Source organism: Lepidothrix coronata, unplaced genomic scaffold, assembly GCF_001604755.1.
Source record: "Lepidothrix coronata isolate B3197 unplaced genomic scaffold, Lepidothrix_coronata-1.0 Scaffold95, whole genome shotgun sequence".
NCBI lineage: Eukaryota > Metazoa > Chordata > Aves > Passeriformes > Pipridae > Lepidothrix > Lepidothrix coronata.
The window spans coordinates 3,242,634-3,264,034 of NW_016690275.1; the positions used below are offsets into that span (position 1 = coordinate 3,242,634).

The 21,401-nt window shown below is 36.6% G+C and overlaps 1 protein-coding gene across 14 annotated transcripts in view; it reads left to right on the forward strand.

The window, feature by feature from the left end:
* Window positions 1-21,401, forward strand: part of FAM19A2 (family with sequence similarity 19 member A2, C-C motif chemokine like) — a 181,064-nt gene that overhangs the window by 151,228 nt on the left and 8,435 nt on the right. For 6 of the 14 annotated variants that reach the window (XR_001876027.1, XR_001876023.1, XR_001876032.1 and 3 more), the window contains 4 exons: window positions 5,945-6,097; window positions 7,063-7,187; window positions 18,534-19,450; window positions 20,612-20,857. Coding sequence is in view for 1 of the 14 variants with exons in the window: in XM_017822192.1 (XP_017677681.1) it covers window positions 5,945-6,097; window positions 7,063-7,187 (278 nt within the window). In the remaining 13 variants the exon portion in view is untranslated. The other 8 variants (XR_001876025.1, XR_001876024.1, XR_001876026.1 and 5 more) reach the window with 8 other exon arrangements.

A 21,401-nucleotide genomic window follows, 5' to 3' on the forward strand; every position in this document is an offset into this window, starting at 1 on the left:
GTACACACATTTCAGGAGTGGTACATTGTAACCAGCATCTCGTGAAGCAGATTGAGGGATCCCATGGAATGATCCTTGAATGCTCATCTCCTCAAGTTTTGGCACACTGCCCCATTGCCCATCACTGACCAGCCTGATTTTGTTCCTTTCCCCCTTCCAAGCTACTTTAAAGCTCTACCAATGAGCCCTGCTAGCTCCCATGCTAGAACTCTTTCCCCCTTCTGAGATAGGTACATCCTGTCAAGTGTCAGTAGACCAGGTGTTTAGTAGATCATCGCATGGTCAAAAAAACCAAAATTTTTCTGAGTACACCAACTTCAGAGTCACTCTGATGGATCTGCCTAGTCCTATCAATATTATTTCTTGTTATGGGAAAGATTGAGAAAACCACTACCTGTGCTCCTGATCCCTCAACCAATCATCCCAGGGCCCTGAAGTCTCTTTTGATTGCCCTCAAACTTCTGTTTGTTATTTTGTCACTACCAGTTTGAACAACCAAAAGGAGATAGTAATCAGAGGTTTACATGAATAAAGATTGCTTATGTACCTACTTTGAAAAACTCTGAGTCACTATAGTGTTTCAAGTGGGACATCTTCCTGATCATAACCCAGATGAGAGTTAAAGGTCAAAGTTCATAAAATATTAGATGTAATATGGATTGAAAGCCATGGTTAAGTGTAATATCCATTGTTTATTGCTTATTTGTTGCTTCTTGTTTCTACTATAGATTTGTTTTTGTAAAAAGTTTTAAAAACCACACAGACACAAGCAAAGAAAGCTTTGCACATTTTACATAGTCTTTGTGACCTCAGAGGAATTACCCAAAATAGAATAAAATAAGATGCATTTATTTCATGTAAGAGTGCAGAGCTGTATTGCTTGTAAGCTGATATAGGAACTGGTTTCTGCAGGAGTTAATCCTGTATCTGTGGCTGCCCACTCCTTCTGCTTCCCTGCGGCTGAAGCTGCTTCTCACTGGTCTCTGCACCCAGTTGTAGGAGTTAAACTGGTAGAGAACTAACCCTGCAAAAAAGGGGATGTTTTCCTGCCAGTCTAAATCCCTGACTTACCATCTTCACTATCAAAAGACAATGCTCATGCAAGCAAGGGATGAAAGAGTCCAGGACAAGAGACAAGGGATCTTCTTTTTCTTCCAGCAGCTGTTAGTCATTAGATGGGTTTAGATGTGTCACAAGCTGTGCCAGTGTCTTTGATAATAGAGCCTTTAAGATGGTTTTTTTTCACTGTCTGTATGTGGCTACTGTAATGATGGGGAACCTGAGCACAGAAACAGCCTGTAACTTTATTTCACTTAGTCCATGGCAATATGATTTCTTCCTCCTTGTTAATGACCAGTGTATGTGTTAATGCATGACCTGTGAAACTTTCAGGAAAGAAAAGATTCAAAAGGCCAAGCAGATAGAATCATAGAATGATAGAATCAACCGGGTTAGAAAAGAGCTCTGAAATCATCAAGTCCAATCCTTGATCCAACACCACTGCAGTTACTAGACCATTGCACTAAGTGCCACATCCAGTCTCATCTTAAAAACCTCCAGGGACAGAGAATCCACCACCTCCCTGGGGAACCCATTCCAATGTCTGATTATTCTCTCTAAAAAATTTCTTCCTAATATCCAACATAACTTCCCCTGGCACAGCTTAAGATCGTGCCCTCTTGTCCTACTGCTGGTTGCCTGGGAGAAGAGACTGACCCCCACCTGGCTACAACCTCCTTTCAGGTATTTGTAGAAAGTAGCAATGAGGTCTCCCTGAGCCTCCTCTTCTCCAGGCTAAACAGCCCCAGCTCCCTCAGCCTCTCCTCATAGGACTTGTGCTCAAGTCCCTTCACCAGCCTTGTTGCTCTTCTCTGGACCTGCTCCAGCAATATCCTTCCTGAACTGAGGGGCCCAGAACTGGACACAGTACTCCAGGCGTGATCTCACCAGCATTGAGTACAGGGGAAGAATCACTTCCCTGGACCTGCTGGCCACACTGTTCCTGATCCAGGCCAGGATGCCATTGGCCTTCTTGGCCACCTGGGCACACTGCTGACTCATGTTCAGCCTCCTGTCAATCCAAACTCCCAGGTCCCTTTCTGCCTGGCTGCTGTCCAGCCACTCTGTGACCAGCCTGCAGCTCTGCAGGGGGTTGTTGTGGTCAAAGTGCAGGACTTGGCACCTGGTCTTGTTGAACCTCATCCTGTTGGAATCAGACCATCTCTCCAGCTTGTCCAGGTCCCTCTGAAGAGCCTGACGGGTGTCAGAATTGAACATCAAGGATTAAGTGTTGAGCCTATGAAATGGTGATCATAATGAACAATGGTATTCAGAAGACTTTTCTTGATTTAATGCTAGGTTTGTATATAACACTGCACCTACACTAAATACCTTACATTCATATTTGTGAGTTGCAAAATAATAATCTTGAATACTAACTTCCCTTCTTACCCGGAGCAATCTTCCCAAAGAAATAGAGGGGTAAGGGCCATAACTTAGTGCCAGATGTGCTGTGCAAATGTGACTGAAATTTTATTTACCTGACGGAAAGAAATTTAAAGCTACCATGAAGAAACAGTTTTATGTAAAATGAGGAATAATAATTGCTTAGCTTTACTTTTTCCAGAAACATGATAATGACCACTTAAGTTTTTGGCATATGAATATCATACTGATATATGAGATAGCTATTGATGATTTTGCTACATGAAAAAAGCTTTAAAAGTGACAGGTAAATTACAGAATATATAATTAATGGGTGAGAAATGCTCGTGCCTGTTTTCCAAGTCCCACTCTCATAATACAGTGTTACATCCTCTGGAATATAATCTATGCATATGTTATATACAATCATCAGGAAAATTTTGCACATAATGATCTCTGAGTCTCTTTCTTCAGTCCTTCACAGTGACTGCAGGAAGGACAACTTGCATTAACAGGGAATGCAGGACTAAGTGTTTGCACTGGTTTTGAATAACTAATTTCTGCAGGCTTCTAGAAACGGCATTTGGTTCCTCAAAAAAATTCTGCAAAACAAGCAGCATGCTTTGAAGTCTGTGCTAGGAGAAAAAGAAACAAAACCAAAATGTGACTCTCCCAAAGTACTATCTTCCTTTTGTGGAATGGTTCAGTGGCTTGATGAGGTTAATTTGTATTAAGTTGTGGGAAATACTTTATCTGCTGTATAGAAGCTTAATTTCACGTGAATATGACAGATACTGTACTTACGGCACTGGAACTCAATGATTTGATAAGCATAAGGAGCTGAAATCCCTACATTTCCTCTCAAAGAATATTCATTGCATACTCTAGATGGTATAGAAACTAAAGAATGGTTGGCCTAGATTTTTCAGTGTTTGAAGTATCTTTGTATACTTTTCTAGGATGTTTTGGTTTTATACCCAGAAAATGTCAAAGTAGCTTTATTAAAGATTCCCCAAATACTGTCAATAGTATATGATTATTTTTTGTTCTGTTCCATTTTTCATGTAACTTTTCACTTTTTGAAATGCTTTTCTGTGTTGTACGTGAATGTAAGTGACTGTTTCATTTAATTACACTTTTTCCATAGAAGTATTACAATGCCTGATTTTCTCCTCCTAATTACTGCAAAGGAGGCTTTCAAAACTTTTGTTCCAGTATTAACATTCTCTCACAGAATTTTACAACGGCTCTTTCAGCTGGCTTCCATTCCCAGTGGCTATTGGCATACATTGTACTTCATCCTCTCTTAGCGGTTATATTATGGCATTTCTGTAGACCTAGTAGAGCAGTGTAAAGCTATACAATAAGAGAGTGAGGAGACAAAATTTCAGGGTTAGTGATACAAAGAATATAAATAAAAACTAATATAGTGAGAAATAAGTGATACGAAGTTCTCATCCTACGACTAAATTTACTTCCTTTTGTAGATTCAGTGTCTGGGTTCTTTATGTACCTTTCCTAAAATACAAAGTAGTGAATTTGTGTTAGCATGAGTGGGTATAAGATGTGTAATTGCTATCAAAATAAAAATTAGTTTGAACTTACAAAAGCAGTATGTGTTTGTTCTACTATATATTATACATTCCCAATATATCATAGAATAATTTTTTCCCTATTCACAGATAAAAAACTTCTAAGTGTTTTACTGAGGAAAAATAGTTTATTTAAATTGTTTTATTGGCATGTATACCAGTAGAATGGTTTGGAAAATAATTAAAAGTAATTTATGCAGCAGCCTGTGCTAGTAGCTGTAAAAATATTTTGCTAATCATCAATAGTATGAAAATACCACAGGTTGAAAATTTCAGACAGACAGTATGAATTGTTTTCCTTATTCTCTGTTGAATTAAAAATTATAGTTAGAAGTTGAAGAAAAGCAGTTTTTGTGCATAAAAATATTTTCTTTCCTCCTAGATTTCTGATGTAAATGTAACATTTTAGGATATCAAAATATGATGGATTGTGGGTCAATTATTTGCATCGTGTTATATCTTTTCATATGTAGCACAGCATGATGTGGTGGAGTATAATCAAACCTGACACAGTACAATGCACTGAGTGACAAGAAAGACCACAGACAGTTCATTGGAATTTGTTATACTGAAAAATGCATAACTCCCTGAATGAGATGTTTAGTAGTTTATGTTTTGTTGATGAAGACACAGAGTCTAATTGCTGTCTGTGGCTTTTGCCTCTAGGAATATTCTTGGGGTCCATAGCCTACATCAAGTTTGTTTTCCTTTCTCAGGCCTTTTAGGAGCTGACACTGTGCAATAACAACTGAGTGGATCCAGGGATCAATGTTGGGCTCCTGAAAGGCTGTTAGTAGGATTTTCTCCTCATGGAAGCTCTCATTTATTGTTTGACACTAGGGATATAAAAGGTAGCTGAAGCATTCAGTACATATGCTTTGCATAGAATGTACAAAAAGTTAAACAGAAGTAGAAATAGAGGATTTAGAGGTACTGTTAAAACACATATTGCTTTAAATAGTTTGTATTCCTCCCCATAAAAAGTTGTAGGTCAGCTAAAAGTTCATATTTCTTTCTCTCTTCCTTCTGATGGGAATGAACTATCCCCACAAGTATCTGGTCTTATATCAGTAACCACTGAAAGTTCAGATAAAATTATTTTTTCTGAAAACCATGTCCTTTGGTAACTGGCTGCTGAACCAGAAAGGGTAATTTGGCAGTTCTCCTCTTACCAAATTGGTCCTCTCATAGGACTCCAGTAGCATGATTCTGGTGATCAGTCACAGCAGATTGAATGGGAGTGATAGGTACATATATCGAATAAAGAAAATTGTCACGTTGCCTCCCTTGTTTGAAAAATTTGTTTCCCCATGTTCCCAGATTTACTTTGCAGCACCAGGTGGAAAGATTTAAAATGTGATTCCTTAGCAGATATTATTTCTGGGTTTTGTTTTAGGGCTGTCCCTGTATCCTGCCAGTTGTTCTCTGTGCACTTGTAGGAAGGTTTTGGAATACCGTATCAAAGACTATCTGTTCTGGACATAAAGCCTGGAGACATAGATTCTGAAAACATATGCATGTATGGTTATTTTAGCATTGATACACTTTCATGCCAAAGTTTCTCCCTTGGGGAAAAAGAAAAAAAATATTGGTGGAGATACACAGCTGTTTATGGAAGTTCAGAAATTAATGTAGTTTCTAGGCTAGTTTTGTGTTTCTGCTTCCCACTTCACTGGAACAGTCCTCTATCCAGCCTTGTCCAACCATTCTTCTTTAGCTAGTGTTTTCTGCCTGAGATAGTTATACTACTTTTACAAAAGAAATCAACTTTATATTCTAGTGTTAGTATCATTGTAATTCTTGTTTCATGCATGACAGATTGCTTTACAGAACAAAATTTAATGCATTTCTTATTAAAAAAACCAAAACCAAACAGTATGATGCTACCTTGCAAAGTTATCAAATTGCTCATCTTTTTATTTTCACAGCTCACCATGTTAAAACTGGGACCTGTGAAGTGGTGGCACTTCACAGATGTTGCAATAAGAACAAGATAGAAGAAAGATCACAGACGGTGAAGTGCTCCTGCTTCCCTGGGCAGGTAGCAGGTACCACTCGGGCAGCTCCTTCTTGTGTTGATGGTGCGACTATTTCTATTGCTTCCTTTCTTTTGTGTTCCTTGAAGTTTTTGCTGGCTTAACATCATCAATGAGACCCACTCCATTACGGTTACCTATTTAAAATAAGAGTAGGACAGCTTCTGCATTTTGAAGGTGATCTCCAAGGTAGAACAGAAGGAAGATGGGAAGAATTAATTATTTGCTATTGCCCTGCGGAAATGCTAAACAACATTATTAGCTGACAGTGAAAGAGACCACTTGAGGGGCTAAATTTGATCTAAGAGGACCCTTGGAGTTGTATGAAATTCACTTAATTGAAAGTATTTATGCAAAATTGACATGAGCATATAATTTTCATGTGCTACAGTCTTATATCTGATTTATATATTTATCATACAGGAAAAAAAAGCAAAGAAACAGAACGCAATTCTGCCCAGTTTTTAGTCTTTTTAGACCAACACTATTATTCCTATTCACAGTGCAATATTAATGTCTTACTTAATTGCGGTATAAGTTCATATGTTTTATTTGGGAAAATACGAGCTGATTTTTCACATTGCTTTCTCTGAAAGAGCAGCAGGATTTACCTACCCTTTACATTATCTCTTTACTGTTGATATGTTGTTGGCTGTCAGAGAAGCTGTAAATATGTCATCGCTGGGGAATAAAGTTAATCAGACTGTACTAGACTGTATAGTAGACCAGGCAAAAGAAGAGATTCTACTTATCACTTTGAAATCTGACTGAGCAAGAATAAATGAGGTTGGAATGAAATGCTGTGAAGAGGTTGCCTTTGAAGCACATAGCACCTTTTGCAAATTGAAACTTAATTTCTTATTAAGGTTCTGAGGTGGCTGAAAATCACAGACTAACTGTCAGTGAACATATTTCTAATATTTTTCTGGAAAATAAATATTGCAACATAATAATGTAATGAAGTGTCCATTTCAACAACCTGCAAATATGTTTGTTTACCTTTCTTGTAGCTTCAATCGTGGAGCAGAAATGGTGGTGCCACATGCAACCATGTCTTGAAGGGGAGGAATGTAAAGTTCTTCCAGATCGTAAGGGGTGGAGCTGTTCCTCTGGGAATAAAGTGAAAACAACTAGGGTAGGTATGATACCAACCTGACATGTTGCCATCAAGTATAAAAAAAAAAAATGGTGCACAGAAAATTGGGTGCACATTGAAGACCTGAGCTGAGAAGACTGAAGAAGCATGGGAAGAGAGTCATACTGGGATTGGACTTCCTGGTCCTGCACACTATTCTCAGCATACTTTTCGATTACCTGAACATAGTAAGCAGTGTGCCAGACCTTCTCAGGTAAGCACTGAGGATAGTAGAGTTGATCCCTTGAACTAAAAGTAATCATCAAATGTATTATAATCTAATATGTATTTCTTTCTGAAACTTGCTCAAAGTCTGTACACCTTGCTAAGCCCTTCGCTTACAGGATAGCAAACAAGTACATTTTTATCAATAACATGGAATACCATGTTTCTACATAAAAACTGCTGAGTATGGTAAGCATTTGATGTGTCATTACAGTATGATCTTTCGGTTCTTTTCATCTTGTATGACTGGGCTTTACCAAGAAATTTTGACAGAGTTTCAGTGAGTTCTTTTCCTCCATTTGACACTTATATTATTGGTTCAAAATTACATTAACAGCAATACATCTAACATCATCATATACAATGCCTGACAACAAAGTATACATGCTGTCATCTCTCCTTTTTAGTGGCTAAGAGAAATAGAAGAAAAATAAATTCTTCAGATAAGCTGTAAACACAAAAACTTCCTAAATCTACAGCATTGTATCTCAGTAGGGTCAACACAGTTCTTCATCAACATACAAAAGATCAAAATGCTCTCAGAAGACACATGTGCATGTGTTTAAGTATAAACACCTTTACCTCTACATGCCACCACACATACTTATGTCTGGGTTTTTTTTTAAGTATTTAGTACTTGTTTGCAGTGTCAGGTCATAATTTGCTAGCATGGTGTTTACTGTGTGCAAGTGTTTGAGTGTCTGTGTCACTTCACTGAAATCTTCCTTTCATAAACGCTAAATTTCTGCTATACATTGGCTGTAGTTATATGTAGTGTGCACTGATTGAATTGTATTCCTTCTGTTCCACAGAGAGCTCCATATGTCTCAGTTTCTGTATGTATAAGTCTCTAAAACATTTTGACATTCTTTGAAGGAAGGACACTTTCTAAATGTTTGTTATACAATCCCATTCCTGAATCCACTTTCAAATATGTTTCTTCTGAACATAACCTTGCTGGAATGCTGCTCACACTTAACTTTGTACAGGCCAATGCAAAACTGATTATATACATGTAAAATGTGTCTGCATGTGTAATATAACAAGAAGGAACTAGATAGAATTTAATAATAGTAATAGAAATAGAAAAAGAATTGTATGTGTTTTAAAATTTGTCAAACACTAACCATTATTAGTGTTACAGAATACATGCCATTTTATATTTATTGAGAGTGTTTAACAAGAGGTAAGTAAACATGTGGGTCTGGATTACATTTCTGCAGAAAAAAAGGATGTCACAAAAGGAGGAAAGATGAATTAGAAATGCCTTGATGCCTTAATTTTTCTCAACAATTTGTCAGAATATGGGGTTTTCTGCATTTGTTGAGGTTGTGAATTTTTGTCCATTGTTAGGAATCTACAGAAGACCAAAGCTGTTGTCCTCAAGGGCTTATGCCTCTGTTGTAGATTTGTAGGACTAGTTCTTTGAAGTAGTTGGAATTTTCTTGTCCTCCATGGTGGGGGCAATCCTCAGGATTCATTTCATACCTCTTCAAAAGGGATGCTTTGAAAAAGCCAGTCCTTTTTTTATATTTGCCATCATAAACAGTGATTCAGTATAATGGCTACCATAACCTGCTTACAGACCTAGCACCACTAAAAGGTCACCTTAAATGCCCCACTATTTGTTCTGCTTTCTGGTTTGTCCAGATATGGTATGCTGTGCCCCTTCTTCCTTCATTTTCCACATATCTGCAAGGCTGTTTTGAGACAATAGCAAACTTGAATTCAAATTTCTGATTTAAAGTTGGTCTAAGTCATTGAAACCAGGTGACAGGTGAATGAAGGTCTCTGTCTTTCCAGATACCGGGAGCTGTGATTTTAGCAAACATCTTTCTGATGGGCAGAAAAATATACATTGCTATTGGAAATGCGAGTAGTTCTTTATGTTAAGAGAGTAGCTTATTATCGAAAGGCAAGTAACTTTCCCTAATATGTAGTGACTACAATATTTTTTTAGCTCCTCTGTCTGCTCCCTGAAGTCTATATATAAATAAAAGATTCTAAAGTGCTCTGTGGTTTCAAAATCTCCTTTTTTTTCCTTTTTTTTTCTTTTATGAGAATAATAAAAATAACTCTACAGTCAGTCAGTATTAAGAAATCATGAATAATAAGTTTCTCACTGTAAAATGAAGTAAACCATATGTGATTATAAAGAAACAAAGAGAACTGAGCAGCTTGAGTGATTTAAGTGGATTACGGAGAAGCCTTGTGAAGACTTTCCTGAAAAGCCAAAAAAAGTCTATATTCACCTCCAAACATTTTCTAAGTTAGCCTCCTTCATGTGCGAAAAACCTAACCCAACTGACCGCTGAAATACTGGCTACTATTTTATGGGATACCAACTTCAAAAGCAGCACTTATATTTCCGCATCTTGAGTTGTTAATAGTTAAGCTTTATGTTAGAGATAACACTAGTGGAGGAAGAAAGTATTTTACTTGTCCACCTCTCTTAGCATATTTAATCATACATTTAATCATTGTAAAAAATGATGATACCAACTTCCTAATACTTATGATATTAGGCAAAAAGGCCAAATGAATAATGGGGGAAAACTAAGGGATTTTTAAAAATATGGTCAGCTTAAGGTCTTGCATTTTGTTCAGCTATAGTGATCTAATAAGGTCTTACATGAATAATGAATTAGAAATACCAGAATTCAGATGTTAAGAAAACTCATTTGGAAATTTTCTTCAGAATGAAAAGACAGTGGGAAAAGGCTGATGTTAAGAGTTAACCACAGAAAAGGACTGAATACAGGGAGAAAGTGTGTATGAATAAGCTGAGTACTGAGTTAACTTATGCTTGTTTAGAGTTGACTACTTTGGTCTATGTAGCCTGCAGGAAGGGACGGGAAAAAAGCCAATGACAACTTAGCTAAAGCAGAAATATTTTTGAGTTCATATTAAGAAATGTGTGTTTGTGTTGCTGAGCATTATACCACAACAAAACAGAATATTCAGAAGCATATTAGAAGAGTTATGAAATAATTATGAGTGTAGCTGAGATTTTACCAGGCGCATTTAGGCATTCTCCTCCAGACTGAGAAACTGTTGTTAGAGGAAGCAACTGAATTTTTTATGTGGCTAACTTCAATTTTTGATAAATAAACACAAAAGTTTTGTCACATTGTCTTCTTTAAATGATGAGAAAAGTGTTTCAAAAAAGGGGAAAATCCATTTTTTTTTTTTTTTACATTTGAAATACTCTTTCTTCTTCCAGTGTCTTTCTAACATAATTATCTTAATTCAAAAAGCTCTCCTGGTTGTGTTTCCTTTCTTTTCCTTCAATATAGGAAAATGTCTGCTTAAAACAAAGAAATTTTCCCATCAGTTGAAAACTACAAAATATAGCAGTCTTATGTATAAAACTGAAAATGACATTTAAAAAATGCTATGAGTTTGTGTTAAACAAAGGAGTCCTTTACAAAGACTGGATATTTTGCAGTCAGGTAAGAGCTGAGGAGAAATAATTTAATATTTCTCTTAGTTATGGGGTGTGTTGCACACCAGAGGTCTCTCTGTGGATAGGGGTTTTCTAAGGGCTGATCCAGATGCCAGACTTTACTTGTATTTTTAAGAACATTACATTGCCCATTATCTTTATCATAGAGGCAGACTTTACATATGAGCGCCAGAAGCTGCATGTAAACTGTATGAAAGTGCATGTTGCAATGCCTCCTCCAGTCCCAGTTCCCCAGGCATCCACCCTGGGACTAGCTTGGACAATATCATGGCTCCTAGGCAACCCATAAACCTATGTGTCTTTCCTGCAGAAACTAGACCACAAGAACAAGGTAAAGTGCCGTATCCCAGGTCTCATCTTGAGATCCTGGAGATGCAGCATGACTAAAGAAGTGTGTTCTTGCTCCTGGCAGTGGGAAAGTGGCTCTGGGCTGATATTTTATGAAGATGTAGAGAAATACACATTTGTATTTTTCATAAGAGAAATATAGTGTAGAATAGACTATTTCAGTTGAAAGGAACCTACAGTGATCATCTAATCCAACTACCTAACCAGTTCAGGGCTAACCAAATTAAGGCATGTCAACAGGGGCATTGTCCGAATGCCTCTTCAACAACTGACAAGCTTGGGGGATTGACCACCTCTCTAGGAAGCCTGTTCCAATGTTTGACCATCCTTTCAGTAAAGAAAAGCTTCTTTATGTTCAATCTAAACTTTCCCTGGTGCGGCTTTGAACCACTATGCAGTAATGAAATAGTACCTTGTCTTCAAGCTTTTAGCTTGATTTGGTAGAACTGCCTGTGGAATGAGGCATAGTTTTAACACTAAGCACTAAGTTCTGATTAAAATATATGGAGTGGAATTTACTGGACTTTGCTCGGGTTAGGACTCTAGAGTGAGATAACTAGCCCAAGGTCTTGACTGTCTTTTTAGTATTGAGAATTGTTTAATTCCAGAAACCAACTAATTTTGTTCTAAGATAAGTCAGATGAATTATCTTCTGGAGGTGCTTACGTCTCTCAGGTAACCTAGAAGAAAGCTACGATGACTAGATTAGCCCCTAACATTTAGATACTTAATGCTGAATAGGAAGCAGCTGGCTTAAAGAATTTACTCTCTTTGATGTGGTCCTCAGTAGGAAGATGATCATAAAAATCCCTTCATTCTTTGTCAGTTTGGGAAGCTTTGGATTTTGACCACTATCAAATGCAATATAATATTTTCAAAGTTTCAAGAATGTTCATATTCTGATGATACACAACTGTGAGCTAAACTGGTGAATCATACTATGATAAGCAATATGTCCAGTATATACTATTCAGTAAAAGGTGGCAACAGTGCATGTTCTTTTAGCACTGACTTGTTGGTATAATACAAACACTAATACTAATACTATAAATTAACAACAAAAAAAAAGTCAGATACATAGCAGGTATTGATTATTAACCTCTGAAAATCTCTAGAAAGTGAGCAGTGTTTTCCTCTAAACAAGTGAAAGAAGTATTTTCAGCTGGGTCACAAAGGGCAGCTTTTGGAAATGAGCAGCTAGCTACTGGAATAGCTGAGCACCCATACTTTTAAAATGGGCTGAAGGAACTGCAATTGTCACTCTGAAAACTAGCTTATATTTTTAACATGTGGAGAAAAGCACACAGAACAGAAAGAAATCAATATCTAATATATTACTATGTAACTATATGGTAAACCAATATTAGCAATAGAGTACTGCACTAAAATAAAATAAATATTACAAGGGCAGAGAGAAATAAAAGAGAAATATTACAGAGCCAAAAATAAATCCATATTGAATATATTTATCCACATGCCAAATCCAAATCTGCTTTCCAAATCAATACTGGAGATAGATGACTAATGTGAAATGAACAGAAATATTGCCAGCATGGTGAGAAACCCATACTGAGAGTGTTTATCTACATTCAAAAACAATATTGGAGAAAGCCTGAAATCAGTTATTTGTAATATTCTAATTTATTTAATTTTACATTATGGCTTCCAGAGTTTAAAAGAAAGTAAAAATTGAACATCATCCTTGGAAGAAGAGAAAGTATACCATCCAAGCACACCAACTGGCTGCACATGAAGCCAAATTGTGTTCAGTATGTTCGTCCCACTGGTCTCAATCAATGTAATTTCATTGCTATCTATAAATACTGCTTACATTTTTACCCTATCTCTTCTTTCTCACTTGCAGATGTTAGGTTGTTTCTAAATTAATTGCAGCTGGTGACAGAAGAGGAACTAATTTTATTTATGTTTCAATTTATAAAACATGCTGTTCATAATCCTTTCAGCATAAGGAATGAAAGGACCTCTGTTAGGTACCTTTACATAGTAATGCTTTTCATTGGGCTTCTCAGATTCCCAATATCAAAAGGTAGGATTAACTGGTGACTCAACTACCACTGGTGCTGTCATAACTGATGCTTGAGAAAGACAACGTAATACAAGAGAGCTAAAGTACGTCCCCAGATATGAGAAGAAACTGGCATTTTTCTTGTAACTGAGCCTGACCTAGTGTTGGCAATGCAGCAATGTTAGTTGTTGATCTGTACTTCTCCAGATGAGGAACACATGCATAGGCTCTTTAAGCAGAAGCAGAGGGGAAGAAAATGGAACAAGTATTAATTTTTTTCTGCCAAAGATGAAAAGAAATATCACCATTGTGGTAGCTTCTTCCCTCATGTCTGTTCTTCTTCCTCCTCCAGGCTTTTCAGAAACAGCAGTAGTAATGATATGTAATTGGAAGAAATAGAAATTCATCATACAAATGTCATGTATAGGTTATTCCAGGGTGTTTCTGATCGGCTGGATGTATGGTAGTTGTGGTCAGTTAGTGCTAATAAGGCAGCATATGACATGTTTTACAGTGTAAAACTGCTACTAACTTACATCACATGAAAGTTTGCCTTTTGTTTTGACCGCTGTGAAATGTGAAATACTTACAGGATGAATCAATTATCTGCCATGTGTTAGGTACAGGAAGTACTTTCCCTAATATTATTTAAGGGGGTGTATATATCAATGAAGAAACCATCTCACTGTAAAACTGCTCTGTTTCCCGGTCTCACTTCAGAGCCTCTGTCTATAGACTCCTCACCTCCTATCTTAATTTCAGATGAAGATTTATAGGACTAATGCACATATATACAGTGACCAGCAATACCTTGTGGTTCATGAAAATTATGTGATTACAATATGAGTGAGTACACAGACTGTAGCAAAATGTTACCCATGGAAAAGAGTGAGTGCACTTGTGACAGCCTCTTTATGTATCTCTTTCCATGGTATGGTAACTCTTTCCATGCCTTTGGCTAATTGTCATTAGGAGAAGTTTGCAGCTGTTGCAGCATGTTTCTCATTGCTAACTCAGAGACCCACTGTATCTAATCTGTCATTAAAATAGCAGTAAGTTGTATCTACACATTTTCTAAGAATACATACAAGTTTTAGGGGGCAAATGAGCTGGTAATAGAAACATGAGGATATTTTCAAGGGTCGAGCTAGATTTTGTATATCAGTAATTATTGTTTTGATCTAGCATCACAGTTCTTTCATTTTGAAGCTTCATATTTTTTTAGGGCATGTAAACACTAATCTTTTGATGAAAATAGTTAACATGCCAGCCAACATGATACGAGGAATCAGCAGTATTCAGGACAATGCAATTCACTGATTTTCCTAAAAATAACCTTCATATACCAAATTTTCTTCTTTAATGTTGGTATGCCCAGTTTTATCCTATGAAAAGTTGCAAATCTATATTTGACAGGAGTCTAGGCCTACAGCTTGATGATGTTCATTTTTGCAGTCACAGAAATCTAGACAAGTCATGGTCCTTTCCCCAAAAGCAAATATACTCTAAAATACTCACAAAAGACTAGTTATGGTATAAAGAATTATAGGAATGAGTGTTGTGATGTGAAATATTAAAAGCAAAGTCAGAGGCTGAAAGGTCAGTAAAACTTGTTGCGCAGGTGAAGATAATCCAAACATTCAACTCCCAAGACATTTTCGGTCTCAAATTTTGTTTAGTTCTGCTCTGATTTTGAGTCTTTTGGATACTGAAATTAAGAACAAAAGTGAGGAACTTCTAAAGAGAGAATGGGTTAAAGGCAATATTCATTGATACAGCTCTTTTGGACAGAGGGAGACTGAAGATACATTGCCTTGCTAATCTCCCTGTGAGAGGGGAGTCTTGCCTCTGGCTACGCAGAAAGGGTAATCTAAATTTTTTGTGAGTAGACATACTGTACAAATTATGAGAAATGAAATCTTCTGCAAGCCCTTCATCACACTTGCAGTGTGATGCTCTAATTTATACATTTTTATTGTGGAATAGTTTGTCCTAAGGTAAGACTGTATCTAGGATCCACTGTAAAGCATCCTTTTATCATCTGTGGAATCTGAACATTGATAGAATTACTCTGAAATAATGGGAAAATATTTCTGCAATATTTAAAGAAAAATGCAAATAGATTTCAGTTGCATGTCATTAATTAATAATCAGTGATTTTTGCAAATATTACTTCCATGTGCGAACCCTACAATTCACCTGTCTAGCCGAGAGGTTTTCTGCCTTTGTCCCAAAAGATTCAACTTGTGATTTATTTTTCTTATTCTTTTTTCCCCCTTGTCCTTTGCTGGCGTATTTGAGACATTGACTTCATGTCTGAAGAATAATTTTGTGCCTCTGATGGAAAATAAAAATGAGTTCTTAAGGCTGTTTGTTAATGACTGGTTTTCTGCATTCTCCATGAAGTTCTGCTTTTCCAGCGTCCTGACACCAAAATCAAAGGTGTTTCCACTCATTTGCAGCTTCATTCTGCCAGTCTTTTTGACATTCACAGCTGTGCAAGAGCTCTTTGAATATCTAGTAGTCCTTTTAAATTTTCTTGGAAAATTGTCAGTTTCTACTACATCAGGAATTACCATACAGAAAGATGATATTCGTATGCCAGTATCGCGTGAGTCATGCTGGCATACTCTAAAACTAGTGCTTCTTCCTTGTCTCACCCTCCTTTGTAGTCTGTAGGGGCTTCTTTGTATCATTTCTGCAAGTCAGAATGATACATTACACCTCAGAGGGAAAGGGGTGTTCTGAAACCTCACGTCATCTGCTACCTAAATAGCTGCAGGCAGAACTCTTTGCCTTTTTCCCTGGGTATTTGGCACAGGCTTCAGAAACTCTGCATCACTGCTTAGTTGTAGAACTGATAGGAGGGAGTGCAAAAGTGGCCCCCAATTGTTCAAAATATAATACCTTCAATTCTCCAAAATAACATAGTTTTCTTGAGGTATTTCCTTATTCATTAGGACTGATTATAGAAAATATCAAACCCCCTGCCCTGTCACAGCTCTGCTTTTCTGCCTTCTAATAGGGAAGGAAAAGGGTAATAATCGATATGAAGTGGAGAGTCAGCCATACAGAGCATTCTGAGCATACACAGTGGGAGGAGTGAACAACTCTCAAACAAGTCGAAATCAGATTGTTTACATATTATTCCCTTGCAGAGCAAAGTGAGCATGGTTGTAAATCTTACATATTTCTCAATAAGAATAGTGAAAGTAGTCCTGTCCTATCTGAGAACTCTTCAAAATGAAGGAAAATTTAAGGCAGGAATAAGTGAAAGATTGATGTCTACAACTAAATTAATAAAGAAGATGACCAAGATAGAAATAATTTACATAAGAATTTCAAAATTGGTAATTTTTTTTCATGGCTTGGGGTTTACTACTCCTTCCACCTCAGTGAACACCAGGTCAAATTTCAGGAAAGCCACTACTGCTGTGGAGAACAGACTCCAAAGGACTTTCTGTGTTCTATAAAATGGACTCTGAGTTTTCTTCTACTGCATTATTAGTATACACCAATGATTCCTTCTCAGATCTTACAGTTCTGACTCTCATTCATTCCCTTTCATATCTGCAGTGATAAATGCCGTGTAGATCTGAAGTGCAGATTCTGGATAAAGCTACAAAATATCCAGTTTATCATAGCTTATTCTTTTGATGCAACCTGTAGAATTGAATTGGCGAGACTGAAGAGAAGTGTGTCTCCAGTTTATGAAGAATAACATGATCTCAAGGAAACAGTGGATTTTGTCTAGCCAACATGCATCTACAAACTCAGTAGTAATAGAAGATCTGAGCATTTAAATGGCGTTGTGTATTTTAAGAGCTCCAAAACAGTTTGTCTCTTCAGATTCAAGAACACCAGAAGATATATTAATAATGCCAGCCAGAAGAACTTGTTTCTTCATCCTGAATTCCATCTTTGTGGCTTAGGAACATGTCCCTGCCAAAGGATGACCAAATAACTTTATCTCTGCTCCTGCTGTCTCTAACTGAGGCAAATACACTCCAAAATCAGATTGGTTCTTCTTCTAGAATCTGGAGATCCCTCTATCCTGCCTCTTTGTCATCTTTTCAGAGTGAGGTTGGAAAATGCAAATTTACCATCTTCAAGGCATCATTCCAATTCCACTAGCTAGTAATTATTTTTCATCATCCTCAAAGTACAAAAAAAGGAAGAGGAGACTTTGTTCTAGAATGCACCTTGGCACATTTGAAGCTTATTACTTGGGAAGCCAATTTCTTTTTGGATGGTCATTCAAGAAATTGCCAGAGTCCTTTTTCTTTCTCTCGACCTTAAAGCACATAATTGATACTGAACATTCCTGATATTTGAAGGTAACGACCTCTTCAGAACCTTTTGGTCTTTCCTTCACTACTTGAGATTTTAGAATACCAGCATCTAATTGCAGTTAGCTACTTCAATTCATTCATACTTGTCTTGGGTCACATGTTAGTTAGAAGATAATGAGAAGATGCAGGTATGAAAAAACTGGACAGGTTCTTTAAGAAAGACAAACTAAATTGAAAAGCACATCAGATTCTTACCTAAATTTCTAGCATTCATTTTTTCCTTTGACAGGATACTTCTTTTCTATGTACTGTGGAGTTCAAAAACGGTGTCCAGATGATCCCCAATACAGAGGAGTTGTAAGACCCTGTAACTTTCACCTGGACATCTCCATAATGCTCAAGCAAGAAAACATTTACTTATTAAAGTGATAGTAGTGGTTGTTCTTTTCATCTTTGACCAAGATGACTACAACTCTTAGTTGAGAAGCAACCATAATCTTGACTACTTCTTAGTGAAGCATACTTTATGTGTTATTTTCCTGGATAATGAGAAATCCTTCTCATTGTTTATCTATTGCAGTCTCTAAGAGAAAAGGCCTTGGGTCTTCCTTTTTCACAGTTCTAATAAGACTTGAGAAAAGATGACAGGATTTTTCTGAAATCCTCCAAATCTGCCACCTTTCTTCTCTTTCTTATCTGTATTGGAGTGATGGCATGATGGGTACTCATACTGGAGAAAGTTAAAATTAGATTTCCTTAAAATAATTTTATATTCTCTGAATGGGTACCCACTACTCTGTCAGCACCCATTACTTTGGCTAAAATTTCTCCAAGCACAGAAAAGTCTTTTCTTTATGTGAGGATCCTAAATGAATGAAAAGAGAAAGGAAAACGATCAAAGGTTTCAAGTTGATGACTGATTCATTGTTTTGAAACATTTTTTTTCCTGCCTGGATATTGCTCTGCTGTTTTCTAACTTGTTTTTTTAGTTGTCTTATATTCCCTCAGCCGTGGCAGTATTCGTGGAGCCAAGTGTGAGTGTACTACCTCAAAATGCCAGCAGTGGAAGCTGGTAAGCAAGTGGGGAAAAATCACCAGAGGAATCTCTGAAGCTTGGGACAAAGGCAAAAAACACATCAGTACTGCACTAACAGAGCAGCAGGTACCCTTATAGAGAAGGTAAAATTACAGGTAAGGAAATAATTTACATTTCTATTTTGATCTTATCCACATACCTTATTACTCTTCCCTCAAAATCCCAGGAAAAAGTACCCACAAAAAATTTGAAGAAGTATAAGATCTCAGACATGATTAATTTAGACTGCCTGATTTTTTTAGTGGGGATAATGTGAAGTTCAATCTTACCTAATTTATGGAAAAATGTATTAAAATATGAAAATCCTTTATACCTGTAAGGCAATTTAAAACCTCAGTCTAGTTTTAAAACAAGGTTGGTTTTGTTTTTCTTTTTAATTTGTTTTGCTTTTTCATATTTAGAATATAAACACAGCTTGTTATAAGTTTTCCTTTCCAAACCAAAACAAGTGTAGGCTTATTTTTTGGTAAGGGAAGTCAGATAAAGCCAAAACCAGACAGACTCTGTTCCCATCCCTCCATCTCCTTTTACTTTCTTACAGTCGAAAGTGTAGCATGACTCTTTATTATGCTTCAGTTTCCTCATATGGAGAAAGGAAGGAGGTTGTTTTATCTCCCGCTTGGGATAATTAGGTGGAATAAGTGGTATAGAAGAGAAGTAAATTTCATTTATTTAATTAATTGTCTTGCAGTCTTTTATGCCGTCATGCTGCAGTCCCTCTATGGAGTTGTGATCACTGCAAAAACCTCAAGAGGATATATCCTTGTCTGAATTGCTACAGTTATTATCTGTTACAGAAAGTAAAATAAGGTTTATGTTTGTCTTCTTTTAATATAAAATTCTTGTCTGCAAAGAAAATATTTTGTTAAATTAAAACAATTCTACCATAAAGTTAATTTCTCTGCTGAGTTACAGAAACATTGAGAAAGTTAAGGTATGTGCATTGTAGTGGTATAACCTTTTGGAAAACAATAATAATGAAGTGCATTGGAAAGACTAATGAATTGGATTTAGCCTTGACATAACTCATATGTCTTCATCAGCTATTCACTATTACAATTCTCCCAGTTAGCTGTACCAATTAATTTTATTTTGTAAACTCTCCAGTTCAAGGAAATATAAATACAGAACCGTATTTGTTTCATAGCATTTAGATGTGTAGAGATTTTATTTAAGCAAGAAGTTATTAAAGTTATGAGTTTAATCTTGTAATGTATATTTCTAATGATCCTGCAGCATGATATTTAAGTTAAAAACCCTAAAGAAAAAAAAAGAAGAAACTTAAAGAAATTTTGGTGATCTTTTGAGGTGCTGTGCAACCTTTTTCAGAAGCAATCAATATCAGCAGGTCCAAAATCTACCTCAACTATCTGGATAAGGAAGTATCTGTCTGAATTGAATATTGTCTTTTGAAATGTGTCATCTGTTATTTTATGCTGTTTCCTGTAACCTTCTAACTGTAGATATGTCTCTAGTAAAATTCTCCTCAGTTCAGACTTTAAACTTTTAGGGTTTTTTTGTTTGGTTTTTTTTCCTGCTTGTTTTGGTTCTGTTTGTTTTTATTTTAAACATTTATGATAAGAACACACATATCTTTCATTTTAAAGGAATTGTATTCTGAGTTCATGACTCTTTTCTGTATCACAGGTCTATCCATGGACTTATTCTCGAAGAACTTTTCAATTACTGTTTTGTCATACTTAAATATTGCTGATATACTTTCAAACATGAGTCTAATATATCAGTTTCTATTGCTTTTTGGTGACAAATAAGAGTTTGAATTTGAATATGCTTGGGTATTTTTAAAACCATGCACTTTTCGTAAGAGAATTTGTTCTGATTCTGAAATTTGTTTCTTCCTGTTATTTTGTACTTTTCCTTGTAATTTAAAAAAAATTCTATTTATCCCAGTTTTGTTTTCTGTAACTAATTTCATAACAGTGTAGTAGTTGACATGTGTTTGTTTCTTAGGCAAATGTGTAAAACTCCTCAAGGCCGAATGGAGAAGTAGAGAAAGGAGGTTTCTGCTGTGCCTGATGACAATATTTGTTTTTTCCACACAAAAAATATTCTGGCTCCACGTTGGAGCACTAGTTGTGATGAATCCTAGTCTTGGTCGGATTCTAAGGAAGGGCCAGAACGTTCGTTGAGGAATAAAGAGTCACACCACTCCAGAAAATGTGTTCCAGCCCTCGTTTATTACTCACAGAGCAGCAGGTGTGTACAAATACAGGTTTACACGTTATTAACAGGAATTGTTGCATCTTACTCCTCATTGTAGTTGTGCAGTTTGCTGCAGACACTGAGAAACTGTGGCTTATTCAGGCACAGCTTCAGGAGGGTGGTTGGAGAGACTCTGCACTGTGCTCCTAAGTAGCCTCAGTGTATCAGTTAGATGCTTCTCGGTACCTTAAGATATCTTTCTTCCCTCAGTACTCTCAAAGCTAGACCCAGTCACTCAAGTTAGTCACTGTCATGGGAAAACAACAGATGCTCTGGAGAACAGCACTTAGAGAGGAAGGCCATCTCGATACATTCAGTCTGGTGTTGCCTTTGTAGTTGAAAGCTCAGTATTCTATACTGGATTACTTAATTTCAGAAAAAGCAAAGAAAGAGCTATTTTCACTGTATTCCTAAAATGTGCTAGATGTTGTCTGTTTAGTCTTAAAACCATGCTAAAGATGAAGAACCCTGTCATTTACAGGAACATATGCCATGCTCTAAAGTATTTTTGCTTTACCTATTTTTCTAATCCAACCTC